General features: G+C 35.1%; 1 protein-coding gene across 1 annotated transcript in view; it reads left to right on the top strand.

Annotated features, from left to right (window-relative positions):
• LOC150083296 (mitochondrial amidoxime reducing component 2-like) overlaps positions 1 to 19326 on the top strand; it is a 143369-nt gene extending 124043 nt beyond the window's left edge. The window contains exons 7-8 of the mRNA XM_090377958.1: positions 3699 to 3770; positions 18580 to 19326. Of these exons, the coding sequence (XP_090234084.1) occupies positions 3699 to 3770; positions 18580 to 18709 (202 nt within the window). The 3' untranslated portion in view covers positions 18710 to 19326. The remainder of the gene's footprint in view (positions 1 to 3698; positions 3771 to 18579) is intronic.
• The last annotated feature ends 1233 nt before the right edge of the window (positions 19327 to 20559 follow it).

Genomic DNA, 20559 nt, shown 5'->3' with positions numbered 1-20559 from the left:
GGTGCTTTTCCATTTTTTGCCGTTTTTATTTCCACTTCCTTAATTTGGATGTTCAATCCTTTTTCCATGACAACTGGCGCCTCTGTAGCCAGGTGGGCAGGAGCAACAGTGCGTAGCGCATGCTTCTTGATTAGACCGGGATTTGAGCCTGTGACCACCAACTATGGAGGGTGCGGAAAGGTCAGGGAATGACCACTGCATATCCCCAGAGCAATATGGCCTTAGTTGCTAATGCCCCTAAAAACCAAAATAACAAATAACCATGACAACTGTTTCAGTTTCTGTAAATTCCTCTCTTCCTTCATTCAATAGCTGTTCATAATAATTGACCCATTCCTCCAGATCTATCATTTCCAGTCTAGCATTTTGCTTATGAGATTCCCTTAACTTCTTCAATACTCTCCACGCCTCTGCAGATCTTGTACATCCTAGTTTGCTGTTCACCTCGGCAAATGCTTTACCCCGGTACTCGTTCTTTGCCTTGATGACTTCTGCTTTCACTTCCTTATTTTTTTCTTTATATATTTTTCTATGAACTTCACTTTTTGATCTTAGCCATCTTTGGTATGCTTCCTTTTTCTCCTTTATTAATTCCTTAATTTCCATGTTCAGCCAATCATTTTGTTTCATCTTTTGAGATTTTTCTGTTGCTCTCCAGCAATTTTATTCACTGTTTCCTTTAGGTATTCATATATATCTTTTGCACTCTCTCCATAGATTTCATCTAATTCTTGGTCTGATCTTCGAGCTCCTAGTGCTCTCATCTTTTAGTGAGGCCACACTGAATCTTTTTGTATCAAGTTGTTCACTCCTCTCAAGATCTTTCTTCCTTTTCTGGCATATCCATGGGAATGACAACGTAGTCTTCACCAAAAGGTGATCAGAGCCACAATATGCTCCTCTCTGGGCCCTAATGTCATAGACAAAAATTGTGCTTTGTTGTTTAGTGATCACATAATCAATTATTGATTCATGATTTATAACAGAAAAAAAAAAAAGAGCAAAAAAGTAACAACTTTTATAGGCAGCTGACAAAATTTTGTTTCTGCGTATCTGCCACATTTCCTATTCATTCCTCCAACCAGCTCCTGGCAACAAACATAATATCTAGTGCTTTAACTACAGTATATGGTATTTGTGTTGCCATTAGGATATTTAAAAAAATAATAATAATAATTGCCAGATTTCTATTGGTCTGATTTTTATGAAAAATTTGGGAATGCTTAACAAATCCTTCTAAAAGAGCAAAATATAAAACTTCATGAAAATCCATTCACTGGGAGTCCATTTATTACATGAGGATGGAAAAAAAAGAAAGAAAGAAAGAAAGAAAGAAAAGAGAAAAATAAAAGGAGAAATAATAATTTCTGGGTTTCTGTTGGTTCAATTTTAAGGAAATTTGAATGGTTTGACAGATCCGTTTAAAAGGCTTAAATATAAAATTTCATAGAATCCATAATGTATAAAAACATAATTATCTATATAATATTGGTGTAAATACACCATAGACAACTCTTAAGAAACTACGAAGTAGCTGTTGTAGTAGGCATCATTTACTCTGTTTCTCATATTGTGCTCTTCCTTCACGACGAGTTGCCATGATATTGCACTACCTTGAATAAGTAACTTGTAATGTATTATGCCTTTTGCATTTAGTTATTTTTAAATATTGTCATATACACCTTTTGGCATCTCTCATATTGTAAGATTATCTTCACAACTGGATTGTCAAGTCTGCAATACCAGGGTACCTGCCCATCCACATGATAGGCCAATAGCCTTGAAACGGTGCTGTCTGTGTGATGGTACACACTGAGAATAAGTAACAGTAGTTTTCTGTATTAGTGAAGCGTTACTTATTTGAGGTAGTGCAATATCATGGCAATTTGTTGTGAAGGAAGAGCACAATATGAGAAACAGAGCAAATGATGCCTACTACAACAACTACTTCATAGTTTCTTAATAGTTGTCTATGGTGTATTTACACCGATATTATATAGATAATAAACTCTTAACTCTTACCGTATTATGCCTTGTGCATTTAGTTAGTTTAAATAAACACATAATGTATGTTACCTTCACCTGTAGGAAATTTATCAAATAATATTAAATAGCTGTTGCTATGCAATGCAATTTCCACTCTTGAAAACTACACTGAGCAGTAACAGCTTTATTTACTTTACCATCATAATAAATGAAGGAATTTAATAATAATAATCATGAAGTATATGAATATATATTATTCAAAATGCAGTAGAATTCAGTAGCATTTAGGTAATTATTTAATTTTACTTTTGGTAAAATAAATTAATGAATAACTGAATGGGATATACACTAATTTTGTTCCATTCTTTTAAATTGGAATGTACAGTAAACCCTCGCTAATCGGTTACAGTTAATCAGGATCGAAATATGAAAAATTCTGTTCATAGTTGAGTACTTTGAAAGACACACGGAATTTAAGAAGGCAGATGAGTCACTCTGGCTGTGCTGATTGACTGGGCAGAGAGAGAGATGGAACATACATTACATTGTCTTGAGTGTTGTTCAGTATCATTGTTGACTCTGAGTCGGACAGATGTTATTGCTTATATCGCTTCATTTGCATACTTCCTTATACATATATACATAAGTTAACATTTTTTGGGAATTTATTTCTCATAGACGTAATGTTAAAAACAGATGTTACATTCTCAACAATGAAATTTGACCATAGTAATGTCTGACCTTTATCAGTAGATCCTGATAAAGGCAAACCTGACCTTTATCAGTAGATTCAAATAAAGGTCAACAAAACAATAGTTTATGCTTAAACAATGATTTATTTATCCAAAGAAATGAAAACATAATCAAGCAAATTATAATAATAAAGAAATTATTTATGTCATACAAATGTTAAAGAATGTTTATTCTTCTTCATCATCGACTAACTGCACACTCGTTGATGGCACACTCGTTGATGGTTTCACTTTTTGGTGGTTCTTTAACAGTCATTCCGGCCTAGTGTTTGCTTATGATCTCATATTTTGTTTCCATGTTATTTCTCTTCGCTGTTTCTTTTTATTAACATCACTCTCCGTAGTATTACCCTGTTTTGGCATACTGTACAGTATTTGTAAGGGGGATAAATCTTAAATAAGACAAGATAGCAAAAATGAAGAGCAACACAAGCACTCTTAGTAACATCAGCATGGTAACTCTGTTATGTTATGTTATTTGAGTCAGTGAGATGCCCTTGTCTGCCTGAAAAAACAAACATACGCACAGTAGTACTGTATTGTATAGCTATGCACATGGTTTGAAATACTTTATTTATGAATGTTTAGCATTTATTTATTGCAATTAATGTTCATATTTCTGATTTCATTGATACTTGAAAAACAGAACTCGTAACACTTTACCGGGAACTCGTAAAGCAGAAACTGCCTGTATTAGAGTAAAATAGAAGTTGATTTTTTTGAATGTGCAATAAGAAATAAACTAAGCAGTAAGTATACACACTGCATCCCCAATATGAATTTCTTGTTACACTCCTGTTCAGTTCCATTATATATTCTCATTTTGTTGGAGTGCTATTTATGTATACGAAATAGGATGCAAAAAAAAAAAAAAAAAATTTTATTTAACATTTTTGGAAAAAAAAAAATTGTACAAAGAAAATGGTAGTATTCTGAAACCTTTTATTTATTCCTCTTCAGATGCATAATGACTACAGTAGATCCTGATACTGGAATAAAAAATAATATTGAACCATTAGAAACCTTAAGAACGTAAGTAAAATGTATTTAAGAGTAATTTTCTTCACTCATTCAGTATATTATCATGATCTCTTTAAGTTATATGCTACTGTTTGACAATTACTGACCTATTATATCGCTGCAGAAGTGAAATTTTAATTTGTTGATATATACATGCACATTATGGTTGTCCCCTAAATAATGCCTCTTTAGTCATAAAAGTATAAAAACAATAAATTAAATTTATAATTGATATTATTTATTAAAAAAACACTGCAAAGCTTGTATACATTATTTTGTGTATCTGCCATGTTCATGAATACATTTTTGCCATTGTTCTTTCCAACTCAAATGTGCACTGTGGTAAAAGGATGGACCCTGATGTTGAATCCAACCTGTCACTGTTTTTTTTCAGCTCTTCATCACTCAAAAAAAAAAAAAATGTTCTCCATGAAGGTATATGTCCATGAAGATATATATCTTCCTATGTCCAAAAAAGGAAAAAATCAGATGGAGCCAAGTCTGGGCTGTGTGCATGAGGAGACATAGCTCTCCACCCTAGGAATGCAGTTTTCATCTGGGCACTGTGTGGCCTGGCATTATAATGATGTAATATGATTTGGTGTCCTCTTAGAGCCTTCCTGTTTTATAGCACTATTAAGTATTTCCAAACATTTATCAAGTGTTTGGAAATATCTTTTGTTATTTATAATCTGACCTTACCTAAAAAAGCAACCAAAATCAGGACTTTTTTTGTCCCAAAACACTGTGGCCATAATTTTTTGTGATAATGTGGCAGTTTGAGGTTTTTTCTTCAGAGGTGACAGATGTGTCTATTCCATTGGCTGGCATTTAAAATAAGCATCATAATAGAAGATTTGGGTCTTGGCAGATCTCCTGCCTGGAGAATTTCATTTCTCTTATTAACAGTTTGGGTATTCATTTACAGCATAGTTTTTTATAATCTAATGTATCTAAAATGATTAATACAATTCTCTTTGAATACCTTAATGTTATTTGTCATTGAATATGTGTTTATTGTCATGTTTTTTTAATCAATTCATCCAAAATCTTAAGTGTTTTCTTTGGTGCACACAGACTTTGCTCTTCTGCGCCTTGTCCAGTCACAAATGTTAGTAACTCCTCCTTTAAAATGTGCAAGACATCTCCAAACATTGCTTATATCAATAGTGTCACATTGGTATATTCATTGTTCAATTTTTCATGAATCTAGCTGAGTTTTCTCCTTATGAAGAGGAGCTCCTTTCACTAACCATTGGCAGTAACAGATATCAGTTTGATTGTTCATAACTTCAGATCTGTAATTAAACAGAAACTGTTATTTTAGCATATTTATGTCTTAATATCTATGCTTGTAATATATAAAATGAGACATAAGGCTACCACAAAAAAAAAAAAATGTGCTAGCCTTATGTCTCATATTATTCTATGATTTAGTGCACTGTTCCATTTTCATGTTATTTCCAGCTTTTCCATTGCTTTATGTTAATTTTATATTCTGCAATATTTGTCACTGCTGTGGTGCACAAGTCCGCATTCACTGACTTCATTTTAGCCAGTGCTGACAATATTTCATTTTTTATGATTCTGTCATCTCCTATATATTATGCTTCATTAATAAAAAATTTAATTTCATTTTACAGATTAAATTTAAAAAATAAAAAAAAACCACTTAAACCACAAAATAAATATAGCAAAATAATTGATACTGTTTATAGGGTTATGGGTAAGGCAAGGTGGTATTTGTTCCTATGTACCTTACCACTCCTGTACTAAAACAAAGAATAAAAAATAAAATAAACATAAAACTCTAAAGAATAAAAAGAAACAAGAACCAAAGTAAGGCTAATTTTTGAGGAACAAATGCCCAACTCCTTGCCCAAAAAGATGTACACCCACACTCCAAAGAATGGATGCTACTAAAATAAAATACTACTAAAAGAAAACCACAAAGAAACAAAGGACCAACAAGTACTGTCTTTTCAAGGACACCAGCACTTGTGAATTCTGGAAAAAGATCATATTTAAATCACTGAACTCTGTCTTAGCAAAGTATCAGTGGATGTCCCAATGTGTCCTGAACATTAAGAGAAATAACAAACCAAACATAAAATACACTATAGCTACTGTGACCTCTATGAAATAAATAATTAAACATAACAAACAAAATGCAAATTTAGATGTTGACTCCTCCAATCAATGAGCCCAAAAGAATATGCATATATGCAACTCATTTGCATTTTACTTTGGATTTGTTGGTTGGATTCATTGCAAATATGTAACTCATTTGGGTGTTCTTTAACATGCAATTTATCAACAGCATTAATTATTTAATGCTGTTGATATTAATTGCTAATTATTAATTAGCAATTAATATCAACAGCAATTAATATCAAATTGCTGTATTTATTTCAGTTTGTATTTTTTTTTTTTTTTTAAATTTAATCTGAAATGATTTAACCACATTTTCATTTTTCCATAATAAATTGTTTTTAGATCTAACTCTTTCTCTGCATTTGCATTTTGTTTGTTATGTTTCCTTATTAATTCCAAGAGGGTGGTGGCCATAACACATTTTATGTCTGGATCATTATTTTTCTTAATGCCTGGAATATTGGGACATCCACCAGTACTTTGCTAAGATAGCAAAGAAGTGAATGAAATACAAACCTTTTTTCAGAGTTCACAAGTGCTCGTGTCCCTTGAAAAGACAGTGCTTGTGGGCTCTTTGTGGTTTGGTTGTGGTTTTCTTCTATTAGTGCTCTTTCTTTAGAGTGTGTGAATGTCTCTTTGGGTGAGGAGTCACATGTTTTCTCCCCTGGGGGATGAGTTTTGCTTTTTGTTCTTTTTTCTTTAGATTTTTGTTTATTTTATTTTCTGATTTGGTATAGGGTTGAGGTTCATAGGAGCAAAATAGCACCTTGTCTTACCCATGACCCTATCAATGGCATTATATTTAACTGTTTCTGATGTGTATTTTATGTGTTGAATCCAGCAATTTCATTGGATTTCTCTCTCTCTCTCTCTCTCTCTCTCTCTCTCTCTCTCTCTCTCTCTCTCTCTCTCTCTCTCTCTCTCTCTCTCTCTCTCTCTCTCTCATGTCAATGTTGAATCAATATTTTGGCATCATTCGCATAATAGGTTTTTAGTTTTCTTTTGCATAACAAACAAAGGTATAACTTAGTTCCAGACTCATTCTGTTATTTTCATAGATATTATATAGGTTCAATGTATGTAAAGCATAATATTGTTTCTAGCACCAAGTTTTGCAGCAGTGTTGTTGTTACAATGATTATAACAACTATTGTTGTTCAAAAACAACAATGATCCTGTGATTGTTGCAAAAATTAGTAGATGGTAGATGACTTCCATCAACCGGTGAAATACCACCACTTTGCTTATTGGAGGCTTGAAGTGGTGAAACCCATGTTTAGTCTCTAGAGCAAAGTTTCCGGCATTCCCCTCCCCCCATACTTCTCCTTCAACCCATGCATGGTACTAAGTACTATAGGTTTTAATACCTTTCGTGTTTGGGGTTTTCATAAAAAAAAAAAAAAAAAAAAATGAACATTAGAGAAATGATTTTGTCGTAGTCATAAGTGTATGCCTTTTGCTGTGCCTTGAATAGTATTAATATTAGCCATATGGTGAAGGAAGCCTGAGGCTTTTTTTTTTTTTTTTTTTATGTAAACCTCAAACATGTGAGATATTAGAACCTATAGTACTTAGTACAGTGCTTGGGTTGGAGGTTGAGAAGACGAAAGAAGATATTTGTTGACATTTGTTGACTTGAAATTCTGTAGACTGTAATTTTCAGGAAAAACGTACAAAGGAAGGTTGTTCTAGAAAATGGCAGTTGAATGAATAAACGAGGAAGACGAAAAGTTGGTTCTGTGAGTTTGAAGTTGAACAGTAAACGAATGTTGGCTGGTGGCAGCACATGTTCGGACTGTTTTAAAAGAGAGAGCAGGAATTATAAAACCAATTCAGAAGTACAATGCCCATGGAAATATCTGTAGAAGAGGCATGCAGCAGAAACAGTACGTCTATGAGATAGCGAGCGGAGAGACTCTGTTAGAGATGAATCATTAATTAACCTAACTGCCTTCTTCTGAATGGAATCAAAAAGCCTGAGAGAGGTTTTGGGGGCACCGCTACAGATGTGGGAACAATATTCCATGGGTGGATTTGTGATTTGTACAGATTGAACAGCTGCTTGGAAGAAAAAACAATGCCAAAAGCAAAAGAGAAAACCAAGTTTTTTAGATGCAGAGGAAGCAATATTTGTAATGTGCTTGTGCCAAGAGAGATTAGAAGTCAGAGTAATCCCCAAAAGAGATATATCATTTTGCCTAGAAATCGGAGTGTCACCAAAGATAAGCATAGGAGCAGAAGAATCCTTTTTGTGAGATATAAGACAAGACTGAGTTTTAGAAGGATTGAAATCAAGTAAGTTTTCTTTGCTCCACTGGAGAATTACTTGGAGATCAGAATTTAAGGAATTGGTAGCAGATTTTCGAGAAGTTGAAGCTGATTGAGCAGGACAAGTTTCTCAAAATGGAAAGTGGAATGCAATATGCTAACATCAGCAAAACTATGGATAGGATTTCCAGTCAATGAAAGATGGTCATTAATATACAAGAGGAAAAGAGTGAGGGAAAGAACTGAACCTTGGGGGACACCGGCATTAGTGGAGAAGTTAGAAGACAGAGAGCCATCTACCATCACCCTCAGTGAGTGATCAGAGAGAAAACTGCATAACCAATTACAAAAAACAGTTGGCAAACCATAAGATGGAAGCTTGATGAAAAAACCTTTATGCCAAACACGATCGAAAGCCTTTGAGATGTCAAGAGCAACTGATTGAGTTTCACCAAACTTTTCCATTGAATTAGTCCATAAATGGTTAACATAAGCCAGAATATCACCAGTGGATCGACACTGATGGAATTCATACTGGCAATCGTTGAGTAGATGGGAGGTTTCTAGGTAGTTTAAGAGTTGGAGGTTAATTGATTTCTCCATTACTTTAGGAAAAGTAGAAGTAATTGGCTGGATATGGGCAAATTTCCAAGCAGAAGGAAAAACACCTTTGGAATAAGAAAGTGAAAAAAGTCGGCAAAGAACAGGAGTAAGTTCGGGAGCACGGGTTTTGAGAACAAGTGGAGAAATACCATCAGAACCTGGAGCTTTCTTAGCATCAAGATTTGTCAAAATTCTTCTGAGGCCCTTTTGACGGAAGATCACAGGAGGCATTGAATGGAGCGTGTTGGGAATGGTGGGAGGTGTTTTACCAAGATCATTAATACATGGGTTGGAAGAAAAATGGGATGCTAGCAGATCAGCTTTATCCTTGGCTGAAGTGACAACAGAACCATCTAGTTTGGACAGAGGTGGGAGCAGAGATGGGCAAAAGTTGCGGCCAATAGCTTTGGCAAGAGACCAGAATGCTCGGCTACCATTATGGCAAGAAGCAAGTTTTCTACTCTTAGCCCTTTAAAAATCTAGTTTTGACTGATTAATAACTGCTTTACAATTGTTGTGAGCTTTGGTGTAGGCAGAAAATGAAACTGAAGAATTGGAATCAACCCAATTACGATATGCAATGTTCTTCTCTTCAACAGCCTTAGTGCACATATTGGAAAACCAAGGTTTAGATAAAGGACGAGATTTTAAAGTGGAGTGTGGGATAAAGGATTCCATTCCTGCAAGAATAATTTCACTGACACGATCTGAGAAAATGTTAACATCAGAAGTTTTGAAACAGTAATCCGACCACGGAAAAGAAGAAAATAAATCTCGCAGGTCATCACATTTTGCATTCTTGTAATGCCAAACAATACTGGGAATAGTCATGAGATAAAGGCTCCATTGGAGAAGAGACAATCACAAAGTTGTGAACTGAGGTGCCTAAAGGATCAAGCGTGTTGGCTATATGATTGGGATTGTCCGGTATTCTTGTAGGTAAATGAACAATCTGTGCAAGGTCATTAGTAATTGCAAAAACCTCAGCATCTCGACCAGCTGGAGTTGTGAACATTAAAATCACCAAGGAAAATTACCTCACTGTTAGGAAAATTGAACTGGAGAAAGTCAAGTTGCAAAGAGAGGAAGTCAAAGATCTCCAAGTGATTAGTGGAGTTGGGAGAATGGTAGAGACAACAGATGAATTTGACACAATGAGGTAGAGAGATTTTAAGCCAGAGAAGATCAAAGAGAGGAGATTCCAAATTACCAAGTCTTTAACAGGGAATGTCGGAACAGACGTATGCACAAGTACCACCTTTGAGGCGAAAGGAATCATACAGCGAATAATTTGAGATGAGCAGTAGTTGAATCAACCAATAACTGAGATTTTGTCAAAAAAAAAGTACATGGGGTTTGGCAGACTGCAAGTGGAAATGGACATCATTGAGATTAGAATCGAGACCACGTATATTTGTGAAATGAATTAGGAAATGTTTGGAAGGTTTAGATCTTTTCGCAGATAAGCTTATTCTATTAGTTTGACAATTCATGGTGTATTCAATGGTAAGAAAAAGTGGATGGGACATGTTGTGTGAAGTAATGAAATTTTTGGATATGGTGTACACATGGTAAGAATATACCCAGATCCTTGACATAACATGACCTCGACAATGCCCCCCGCATACACACTACTCAGACTCCCTTCAGTCACTGTCTGGCAGAGTAGAGGTAGCAAGATTATACACTAGCTGATCCGGAAGCCTCCTAGAAAGTTACCAATAGGTTCAGTCTGGTGTACTAACTAGCAGCTGGCCTGCGAACACTGTTGTAGAGCTGTACCCTCGAAATGTAAGGAAAATTGGATCTCGCCATGACGTTCATCATAACCTCGAAAGTTATCAATCATACTGCATGATGGAAGAGATGGTGAAGGGTTGACCGGAACTTAGTTCTGGAGACTAAACATGGGTTCCACCACTTCAAGCCTCCAATAAGCAAAGTGGTGGTATTTCACCAGTTGATGAGAGTCATCTACCACCTAGTACTGCCTGGTAACACAGAGGGGCAGCATTCCTCCATGTGGTGTGGGGGCCAGACCTCGACCCCTGCTTACGTTGGTTCACACCTGGGTGGTCACCTACCCTATGCTTGTGCATGGAGGTTGTACCCAGGATTACTAACAGTCCCACCATCGTGGAGGTGCAAGCAGAGGATTTGGCTGTCACAGACCATCCGGACTTTGCCAAAATTGGGTCCACTTGACTTGAGTGTCACCCGAATATCAGTTCCATCAGCGTTTTATACTCCCAGGTAGGAAGTACAGCTTGTCTGGCATATCTGAGAGAATGTCTGTGACAACCTCAAGGACCAGCCAGCCAAATTTGCTGCACCAGCCAAAAAAATAGAAACAATAAAATAAAATAAAATAAATCAAACTACCTATTTGACTTCTACTTGCATAGGTACCTATCCAGTTAATCTTTGAATCTCCCCAAGCTGTCAGTCTCAACCACCGATGGAGGCAACTTATTCCAGTGGTCAGCTATTCACTGGCTAAAAGAAAACTTGCAATCCAATCTAAATCACTCTAAAACTAGTTTGATATTGTATAATTGTTCTGTAATATTAAGGTAGTATTGCATCATCATGTTTATAAAAGCATCCATCAGCTGCTATCTGTTTTCACTTCCTATTCTGCAGCAGTATAGTATATGCTCAGTTATCTCCAAGGAAGAAAAGTGTAATTATTGCTCATATATATAAAAATAGGATATAAAGCTGCCAAAATTTGGTTGTAGCCAATCTACTGCATCAAGATTACTTAAAAAGAAATGTGAGACTAGAGATGTCAAAAGAAAATATGGAACCAGACAAAAATGGAAAGATACTGCAGTTTAGGACAAAGTTAAGAAGCATCTGTGATCGTTGTGCAAGTTCTGCAGACCTAAAAGCCATGTGGAAGGAACATACAGAGTAAATGCCAGTTTTAGAACTGTCTGACAAAGACTTGTGATGAATAGTCTGAAAGCATATCAGCTTCATAAAAAGCCCTTATTGACAAAATCCATGAGATAAATGACTGACCTAAAGAACATGTTGCTACTTGCACAGTTGAACAGTGGAAATCGGTATTCACTGATAAATCCAAATTTAACCTCCACAAATCAGATGATTAATGCCTTATTCAGCATAGATCTATTGAAGCTTATTACCCTGTCTATATTCAATTAACAGTAACGTTCCTATTGTGCCGAGTGGCTTGGGGATGTAGTACCAGCAAGGCAGTGGGCAAAATTTATTTTTACATGGTACTATTAATGGTGACTACTATGCAAAAACTTTGAAGGAGACTCTTCAGCCTGTCCTCAGATACCTCTTTCAAAGAACAGAAAATTGTTTTCCAGCATGATACTGCACCTTGCTACACATCAGGTTAGTACAATATTAAATAATTATTTAATATAATTTCTCATATATGCTAATTTTAACTTGTTTTTTTTTTTTTTTTTTTTTTTACCTTTAGGTTGTTGTTGTTGTTTGCTTGTTATTTGGTTTTTAAGAGCATTAGCAACTAAGGCCATATTGCTCCGGGATATGCGGTGGTCATTCCCTGACTTTTCCGCATCTTCCATATTTGGTGGTGACGGGCTCGAACCCCGGTCTAATCAAGAAGCGTGTGCTATGCACTGCTGCTCTTTCCCACCTGGCTACGGAGGCGCCGGTTACCTTTAGGTAAAAAAGTTAATGCAAAACTGCAATAGCAAATAAATTCTATGAATTTGAAGTGCTGGTCAAGACAAGACATCAAAGGCGAATTTTTTTGAGATATCAGAGACATGGTGTCACACAGATATAAGGAATGCAGAATTTGAATTTGGGAAGTACAATGTATACAGAAAGGATGGACAGAACACAATAGAATAGAAAGTAGGAGGGGTTATGCTGTTAGTTAAGAAACATAAAATCTAAGCCAGTGCACTCAGTTGACATGGGTGGCCAGTGCAATGTTGTGTTAGTCTCTGATTTGACATAAGCACTGAAAAACACTGAAAAAGCAAGAATGAGAGTAGGAGTGTGTTATAGGCCTAATGACTGATGAGTACAATGAACGACTGTATAGAAAAATAGAGTGGGTCAGTAAATCAGAATGTTTTATAATAGGGGAATATACCTTCCCAGATGTCGACTGGAACTTGTGGGTTGGTCACTTGCACACTAGCAAGATTTTTTTGGATTTATTGGATGATTGTTTTCTACAACAGCATGTTCAAGAGGTGGCCAGAAGGAGTAATACTCTTAATCTGATTATGAGCAGTGATTATTGAAGTGCTAAGAATTGGCAGATAAAAAAAATCACTAGGTGGCAATGATTACACTCTACTGTTGTGGGATTTCCTTAAAAATGTAACTACCATCAAGGGTAAAGGGAAAGGTTTTTGCTTTCATAAAGGAGACTAGAAGGGAGGAGTGGTTATTCTGTTAGTTAATAAGCACATAAAATCTATGGCAGTGCATCCAATAGACATGGGTGACTAGTGCAATGTTGAGTCAATATCACATGAATACTGGGAAAACAAAAATGAGAGTAGGAGTGTGTTATAGACCTGATAATTTTGATGAGCACAACAAACAATTATATAAACAAAGAGCAGGCCAGTAAATCAGAATGCCTATAACACACTCCTACCCTCATTTTTGTTTTCCCAGTGTTTGGGCGCCTCCGTAGCCAGGTGGGAAGGAGCAGCAGTGCGTAGCACACGCTTCTTGATTAGACCGGGGTTCGAGCCCGTCACCACCAAATATGGAGGATGCGGAAAGGTCAGGGAATGACCACCGCATATCCCGGAGCAATATGGCCTTAGTTGCTAATGCTCCTAAAAACCAAACAACAAACAAACAAACAAACATCCCAGTGTTTGTCACACCAAACTGACTCAACATTGGACTTGGCCACTCATGTCACTGGATGCACTTCCTTATTCATACATTAAGAATCTGCAGATAAAAGAACCACTATGTGGCAGTGATCACAGTGTACTGATGTGGGATTTACTTAGAGATGTAATTACCATCAGGGGTTTTTGCTTTCATAAAGGTGACTACAGTGATCTCGGACAGTTTTTAAATTCTATTTGGTGGGACCAACTGATGACGTTATCAACAACAAATTGTAAATGGGAAGCATTCAAGGAATTAACTTTGGAAGCTACTAGGCTTTTCATACCAACTAAGAAATATTATTCAAGGTTTAGGCCTAAATGGATGTCAGATAAACTAATGAGACTCATGGCAGAGAATAAAAATGCATGGGATGCATATAAATTATCAAGCAACACAGAAGCTTATGGTAGAATAAGTTAATCTGTAAGCAAGTTACAAAGGAGGTTAGGCAGGTGAAGGCAAATTATGAGAAATCTTTGGCAATGGATGCAAAGAAAAACATCAGTCTTCTTTACATACGTAAACTCTGGAAGGAAGGGGCTGGATTGAGGACCATATTTAAACTTGTTGCGGCCCTAAGCTATAACATATATTAGGTCTCTCTCTCTTACAGTCCAACTGTGAAAATCTTAAAAAAAGATTTTATAAGATGGACTGGGGCCCCTTGTAATGTGAGGCCCTAAGCTGTAGCTTGTTTAGCTTATATGTAAATCCGGCCCTGGATGGATCTGATTGGTCCACTTGATATCGATGTTTCGACTGTTGATGATCCTGCTCAGGTAGCTGACAAACTGAATGAGTATTTTGCATATAAATTCACACATGAGGAAGTCTGTAGAGAAGTGGAGGCCAGAAGTTTATCACACTCTAATGGGGAGCTAAATAATTTTGTAATAACTGAGAGGAAATTGGAGGAGATATTATTGAAGTTAAACATAAGAAAGGCACCTATCCAGTAATATTAACTGAAGCAGCAAAGGATGTAAGCAAACTCTTAGCCATAATTATGAGAGCAGCCTTTGATCCCCCAATTCACAAAGGGGGGGATCAAATGATAACACAAGTAATTACGTACCTGTTAGTTTAACTTCTGTTCTGGGGAAAGTAATGGAGTCACTGGTTAAAGAAGGAATGCAGGATCATCTAGACAAGACTGCAGTTATAGTTCAGACACAGTATGGGTTTGTTAATTGGAAATCTTGCCTAACTGATTTGATTGGATACTATGATATGGTCTTAGAGGAACTAGGTGCAAAAAATAATTTTGATATCATATACTTGGATATCAGGAAAGCTTTTGATACTGTTGCACATAAAAGGCTGCTCTACAAATTGGAGCAGTATGGCATTAAGGGAAAGTTTTTTGCTATGGATAAAGGGATGGTTGAGTGGGAGAAAGAAAAGAAAAGAAGTGGTAGTTTCAATAGAAAGGCAGATGGAATGGAAACAGGGTCCATTTCTAGGAGAATTTGAAAATAGATATAGCCAGTGGGGAGAATGGTTGATTTTCCCTTGTTTCTGTTTATGATATTGGCTGTGGACTGAATACAAAATCCTTCTAAAAATTCTCTTTTATTGTCCTCAATTTCAAGAATTTAGGATTCTGCAGATTGAAAGTGTGAAATCCTCCTTTGAAATGTGAATAATATGTAAATGTGGGTTTTTGGAACTGATGTTTTTATGCTCCTTCACTCTGCATTTCGTTTTTCTGTATGTCTGTGCAATATAATGTTTATTACATTGGCAGATGACTCTGTAGATTGTGCCTTTGGTTTCTAGTGAGAGCAGAAGGGTAGATAAAAATCCCAGTACCTGTTTTAACTTTTTATTCTCCTTGAAGAGGATTTTAAAATTATAGTTTTTGTGTGTTTTCTTTCTATTTTTTTTTCATTCCAGAGCAGTGAGGGTGCTAACTGGAAGTGATAGAGTAGTTGGAGGTGGATTGTGAAAGTTGGCCCTTTGTGTATGTTACAATGCTCTTCAGCATGAGTCCACCAAAATTAAAAGTGATTTTATTTTTCGTAGCCCAGTGGTCAGGAGCAGGAGTGCAGCAGCACACACTCCTTGAGTAGACTGGGGTTCAAGCCCCTGACTACTAAATACGGTCGCTCTACCAACCGCACTGGACCAGCGTGGCAGATTATGGTCCATTTCCCTCAACATGAATTGTTGAGGAGGCTTCCATCCTGCAGTGGGTTGGTAATGGCTATAGTTTATCTTTTTTTTGTTGTTGCTTTTCTAATTAAAGGATGATAAGTGAAATTTCTGTCAGAGAGGTGGACAGTTCAACAGATTTTTCTATTGTAAAAATGTATTTTAAAAATAATTGCTCAATTGTCACTGCTCAAAGACTATGCCAAAGAGAAGACGGAGTGAATGTTACTTGTTCTGAACACATTATGCTTTGGTGTTTGGCACAGTTTTGAGAACATGGAATGGTTAATGACAAGAAATGAATGGAAAAAGGGTCTGCAAGAATAGAGGACAATATTGAGCTTGTGTACTGAAGTGTTTTTAGAAGCCCACAAAATTTGTCAGAAAACAATTACCAGAACTCTTTGAACTACTGAAATGAATTATGAAAGGAGCCTTGAAGTATTATCCTTACAAAGTATTGCTTGTCCAAGAAATCTTTCCAAATGATGGTGTTACAATAAAGCCTTGCTAATCCGGTTACGGCTAAACCAGATCAAAATATGAAAATTCTGTTCATAGTTGAGTATTTTGAAAGACACACGGGATTTAGGAAGGCAGATGAGTAACTCTCACTGTGCGCTGATTGACTGTGCAGAGAGAGAGAGAGAGAGAGAGAGAGAGAGAGAGAGAGAGAGATGGAGCTTACCATTACATTGTCTTGCATGTTGTTCAATATTTGTTGACTTTTGGCTTTTTTAATTATTATTAGTTGGACAGATGCTATTGCTTCATTTGCGTACTACTTTATATATATATATATATATATATATATATATATATATATATATATATATATAAGTTAACATATTTCATGTAATTATAGGTTCTAAAGAATTAAAAAGTGAAATAAAAAGAAAACACTTTACTTTCACTATCATTAACTTGAAAATGGTGTTGCTGAAAAAATTTGGTATTTGCCAGCAGGCTGTGTCAGATATTAAAAAACAAAAAGAATCTATAAAGACATTTCCTTTAAAATTCAGTGTGGGGAGTGATAAAAGCAGTGTATTAAATAGAGAGAGAGAGAGAGAGAGAGAGAGAGAGAGAGAGAGAGCGAGATATCATCATTCTTCTCTTTCTTTGTGACTCCTTTCTACTCTCTCACACACAGAGTAATAACTCAATTAGTCATGTGGTGCACCAGCCAAAAAAAAAAATTACTCTGTAAATTTTTTTTTGGCTGGTGCACCATATGACCAATAATAATAATTAAAAAAGCCAAAAGAAGTGTTGCTGGAAGAAGCTGTATTTAAATGGTATTCACAGCAACGATCAAGTTGCTGCGTTGGTGTGTGATGCCAGTGCCACCTGATAAATGTATAAAAAGACAATTAACAGCATAAAAACTATTGTCTTTTTATAGTTTTTAAATAAAGATTCTACAATGATTTTGTTTTATTTATTTTCATCAGCACTACCTATATCATTAAATTTTCCATTTATTTGTGCTCTAAGTTTTTTTTTTTTTTTTGTCTTTTAGGGCTACCTTTTGCTTCACTAATCCGGATTCTTGCATAATCCAGATTAACTCTCACCCAATTACTCCAGATTAGCGAGGGTTTACTGTACTTACTTTTTATTTTCAAGGTGGAACTCTTTAAGGATGATGGTTAGATTTTGAAATTTATAATGTTTGATGGAGTACATTTCATTTAAATGATTTTATGAAATAACATAATTGTAAAATTTTAGCCAAAGAAAATTCACAGTGGACAACAGAGAAAACTGCATGCCCAAAATGTGGCTGTGTGATGTAGAATTATGTAGATCAGATTAATTGGACTTTGATTCTTTGAAGATTATCAGATTAATTGGATCAGATTCTTTGAAGATTATCAAATATGACAGTAACAGTGAATGGCCAAAGATACTGGCACGTGATTTAAAATTTTCTTCAGTCAGGTTTGGAGAATATTAATCTACTGAATTGTGGTTTCAACAAGATGGAACTGCCTGCAACACAGAAAGAATCACAGTCAACATGTTGTTGAGAGAAATATGTCCCATTAAATTAATTTCATGCTGTGGAGAAGTTAACTGGCCTGCCATATCCATCTACAGATTTGACAGCAATTGACTTTTTCTTGTGGGGATATCTAGAGGAGAGAATATACCATTTGAAACCACTAATGTTTAATGAACTCAAATATAACATAAGTACTGAAATCAGTGCCACAACATATGAAACATGAACTGAATATGGAAAATATTGTTTTAAGGGCACAACAATGCATAGCATCCAAAAACAGTAATTTGCTAGGAATTATTATATTTCAAACTTAAAATTTACATTTTAATTTAAATTAACAAATTAAATTACATTTTAATTTAAATTTGGTATATAAAAATAAACTGTTTTCCATGATTATTTCAGAAATATAAAATCCCTATATTAATTCTGATGTATCCTATGTATCAGATGGAAGGGAAAACATTTCAGATTTTATATCCCACTATTGATAATAGTAATGTTGAGATACCATAATAAACCTTCAAGCCTGAAATTTAATATAGATTACTCTATATTTATGTAACTGTTGGTGTATATGATTTGAATTAACATGCCCTTCATAATTCAGATTCCCATTTAAAAATTGAAAATAATGAGTTATGAGGGCTGGATGAAATGTAAAAAATTGATAGGTACTTTATTTTAGTTTTAAATAAAGGGCATCAATATATCATTTGTAATTTTCATTTAATCCTTGTCTTATAGGTTTCGATTAGCCACTGATCCAGTACAAAAAAAGAAATTTGGAAAAAGTCCCTTGTTTGGAATCACTCTGGGGTTGGAAAAGAAAGGCATGGTCAAAGTTAATGATGATATATTAGCAGTCATTATGTAAAATATTATCTACTGTATGCATTGTGATTTGGAGCTGATTAAGTCTGTTGTGGCAAAGCCTAGTTGAAAGTTTCTGTATAGGGTGTCTTTGCCCTTTGGTTCAATTAAAGATTACTATAAATTATATTTATACCTAAATGTTAAGCAATAAGAATCCATCAGAAAAAAAGAATTCAGTGTATGATTTCTGAATGTGCTAAAATTTTATATTTATTTTTAAAAAAATGATAGAAGCATCATAATGAAAAATGTAATGACTAATGAGATTTACAGGTATTAATTTACAGTTGCATGGATCATGGAGACATATTTTCATTTAAACTAAAGAAAATAAGCAACCTAGGTGTTAACCTCCTCACTTATGTAACTATCCAGCTGACCTTTGAATTTCCCTAAGCTGTCAGCCTCAACTGCAGATAGTGGTTACTTATTCCAGTAATTAATAACTTTCTGGCTAAAAGAAAACTTCCTATAATCCAGTCTGAACCTCTCTCCCCATAATTTGAATTTATGGTCTCTTTTTCTAGAATGATTTACAAAAGTAAAAATTTTGCTTTTGGTCATTTTACTGTCCCTCTCAGAGCCTTATATATATGCCTTTTTCAGATCTTTCCTAACAGATTGCCCATCTTTGGATTCTTTCAAGAAGCTCAATGTCTTTTTTTCAAATGGGTCTCTCCATACTTGGATACAGCATTGTGATAGGCTTTATAACAGGTTTTGAGTTTTTTCAACAAATAATAATTAAAAATATTTTTAAAATAAAACTTTGTTGTTTTTATTTTTAATATAATTTTTTGAAGTCTAGCCTTACCATAATGCTTGTGATATTTTTATTCAGAAGAATTGCATTATATGTTACTACTTGTGTGCATGCAATAGGACACCATACAGCAGTGGTGTCCAGTCTATGGCCTGCGAATAATTTTTATACCACCCATACAGAAAATGAACTAAAACAGCATTTTAAAGAGTTGTGCCACTGCATGTACAGGCATGCAAGCGTCAAGCTCGACTGTATCAAAGGTGCACCTATAGACCAGTGCAGTCATACGAGTATGTACGTTAAATGCATAAATCTTTTCATATGCAATTCTACTAACACAAAATCAAGGAAATTTGTGTATTGGAAGCTACACTGGAAATGGAAAAAACTGGTGTAAAACTGATAATGCTTCAATGTGCATTTGATAAAAAAAAAAAAAAAAAAAGTTTATTTAATGTAATTGTTTTTAGGGAACAATATCGGTACAGCACGTTTTCTGGATGTATATTTGATCTTTTAACGAAATTTCAAGAAAATATATTTATTGTTAGTTCTGTTATAAACTTCAAAAACTGGTGTGCAAATGAAGAAAAAAAATCATCCGCTGTGAATAACGGATTGTTTTTTGTGATGTGTATTGTTACAAAAATTACAATATTTTGTAACAATACAAAGAATGCTACGACTAATAGATTGTTCACAAAATATTGTTATTATTTGTATTGTTGCAAAATATTTCACTATATCCTTGGAGTGCATTTGATGTTATCACAAAGGAAGAAATTCTTTTTTAGTAAAAGTTGAAAAAATTCACCATCCACGGTCATATGCTATTTGAAGTCTGCATTTCCTATTCTGAGCTGCAATAAAAAGATATACCCTATTGAAAAATAGATTTACTCTCTATCTCTCTCTTTTGGTTTTACTATAACTTGAGAAGCAGTTGTTTCCCCACAATGAATACTGCCCAGATTGCAAGCCATTATTGCTCCACTCTGTCTTCTAAACCGCATTGTCTTGGGATTATCCCCTTTGGGAGTATCAGCAAATACATCTTTTTTAAGCAGAAAACAGTTTATATTCCA

This window comes from Mastigoproctus giganteus, chromosome 7 (genome assembly GCF_048544385.1).
Source record: "Mastigoproctus giganteus isolate SK-2022 chromosome 7, ASM4854438v1, whole genome shotgun sequence".
Classification (NCBI taxonomy): domain Eukaryota; kingdom Metazoa; phylum Arthropoda; class Arachnida; order Uropygi; family Thelyphonidae; genus Mastigoproctus; species Mastigoproctus giganteus.
Note: the sequence above shows the minus strand (reverse complement) of the source record. Positions and strands in the feature narration are given on the sequence as shown.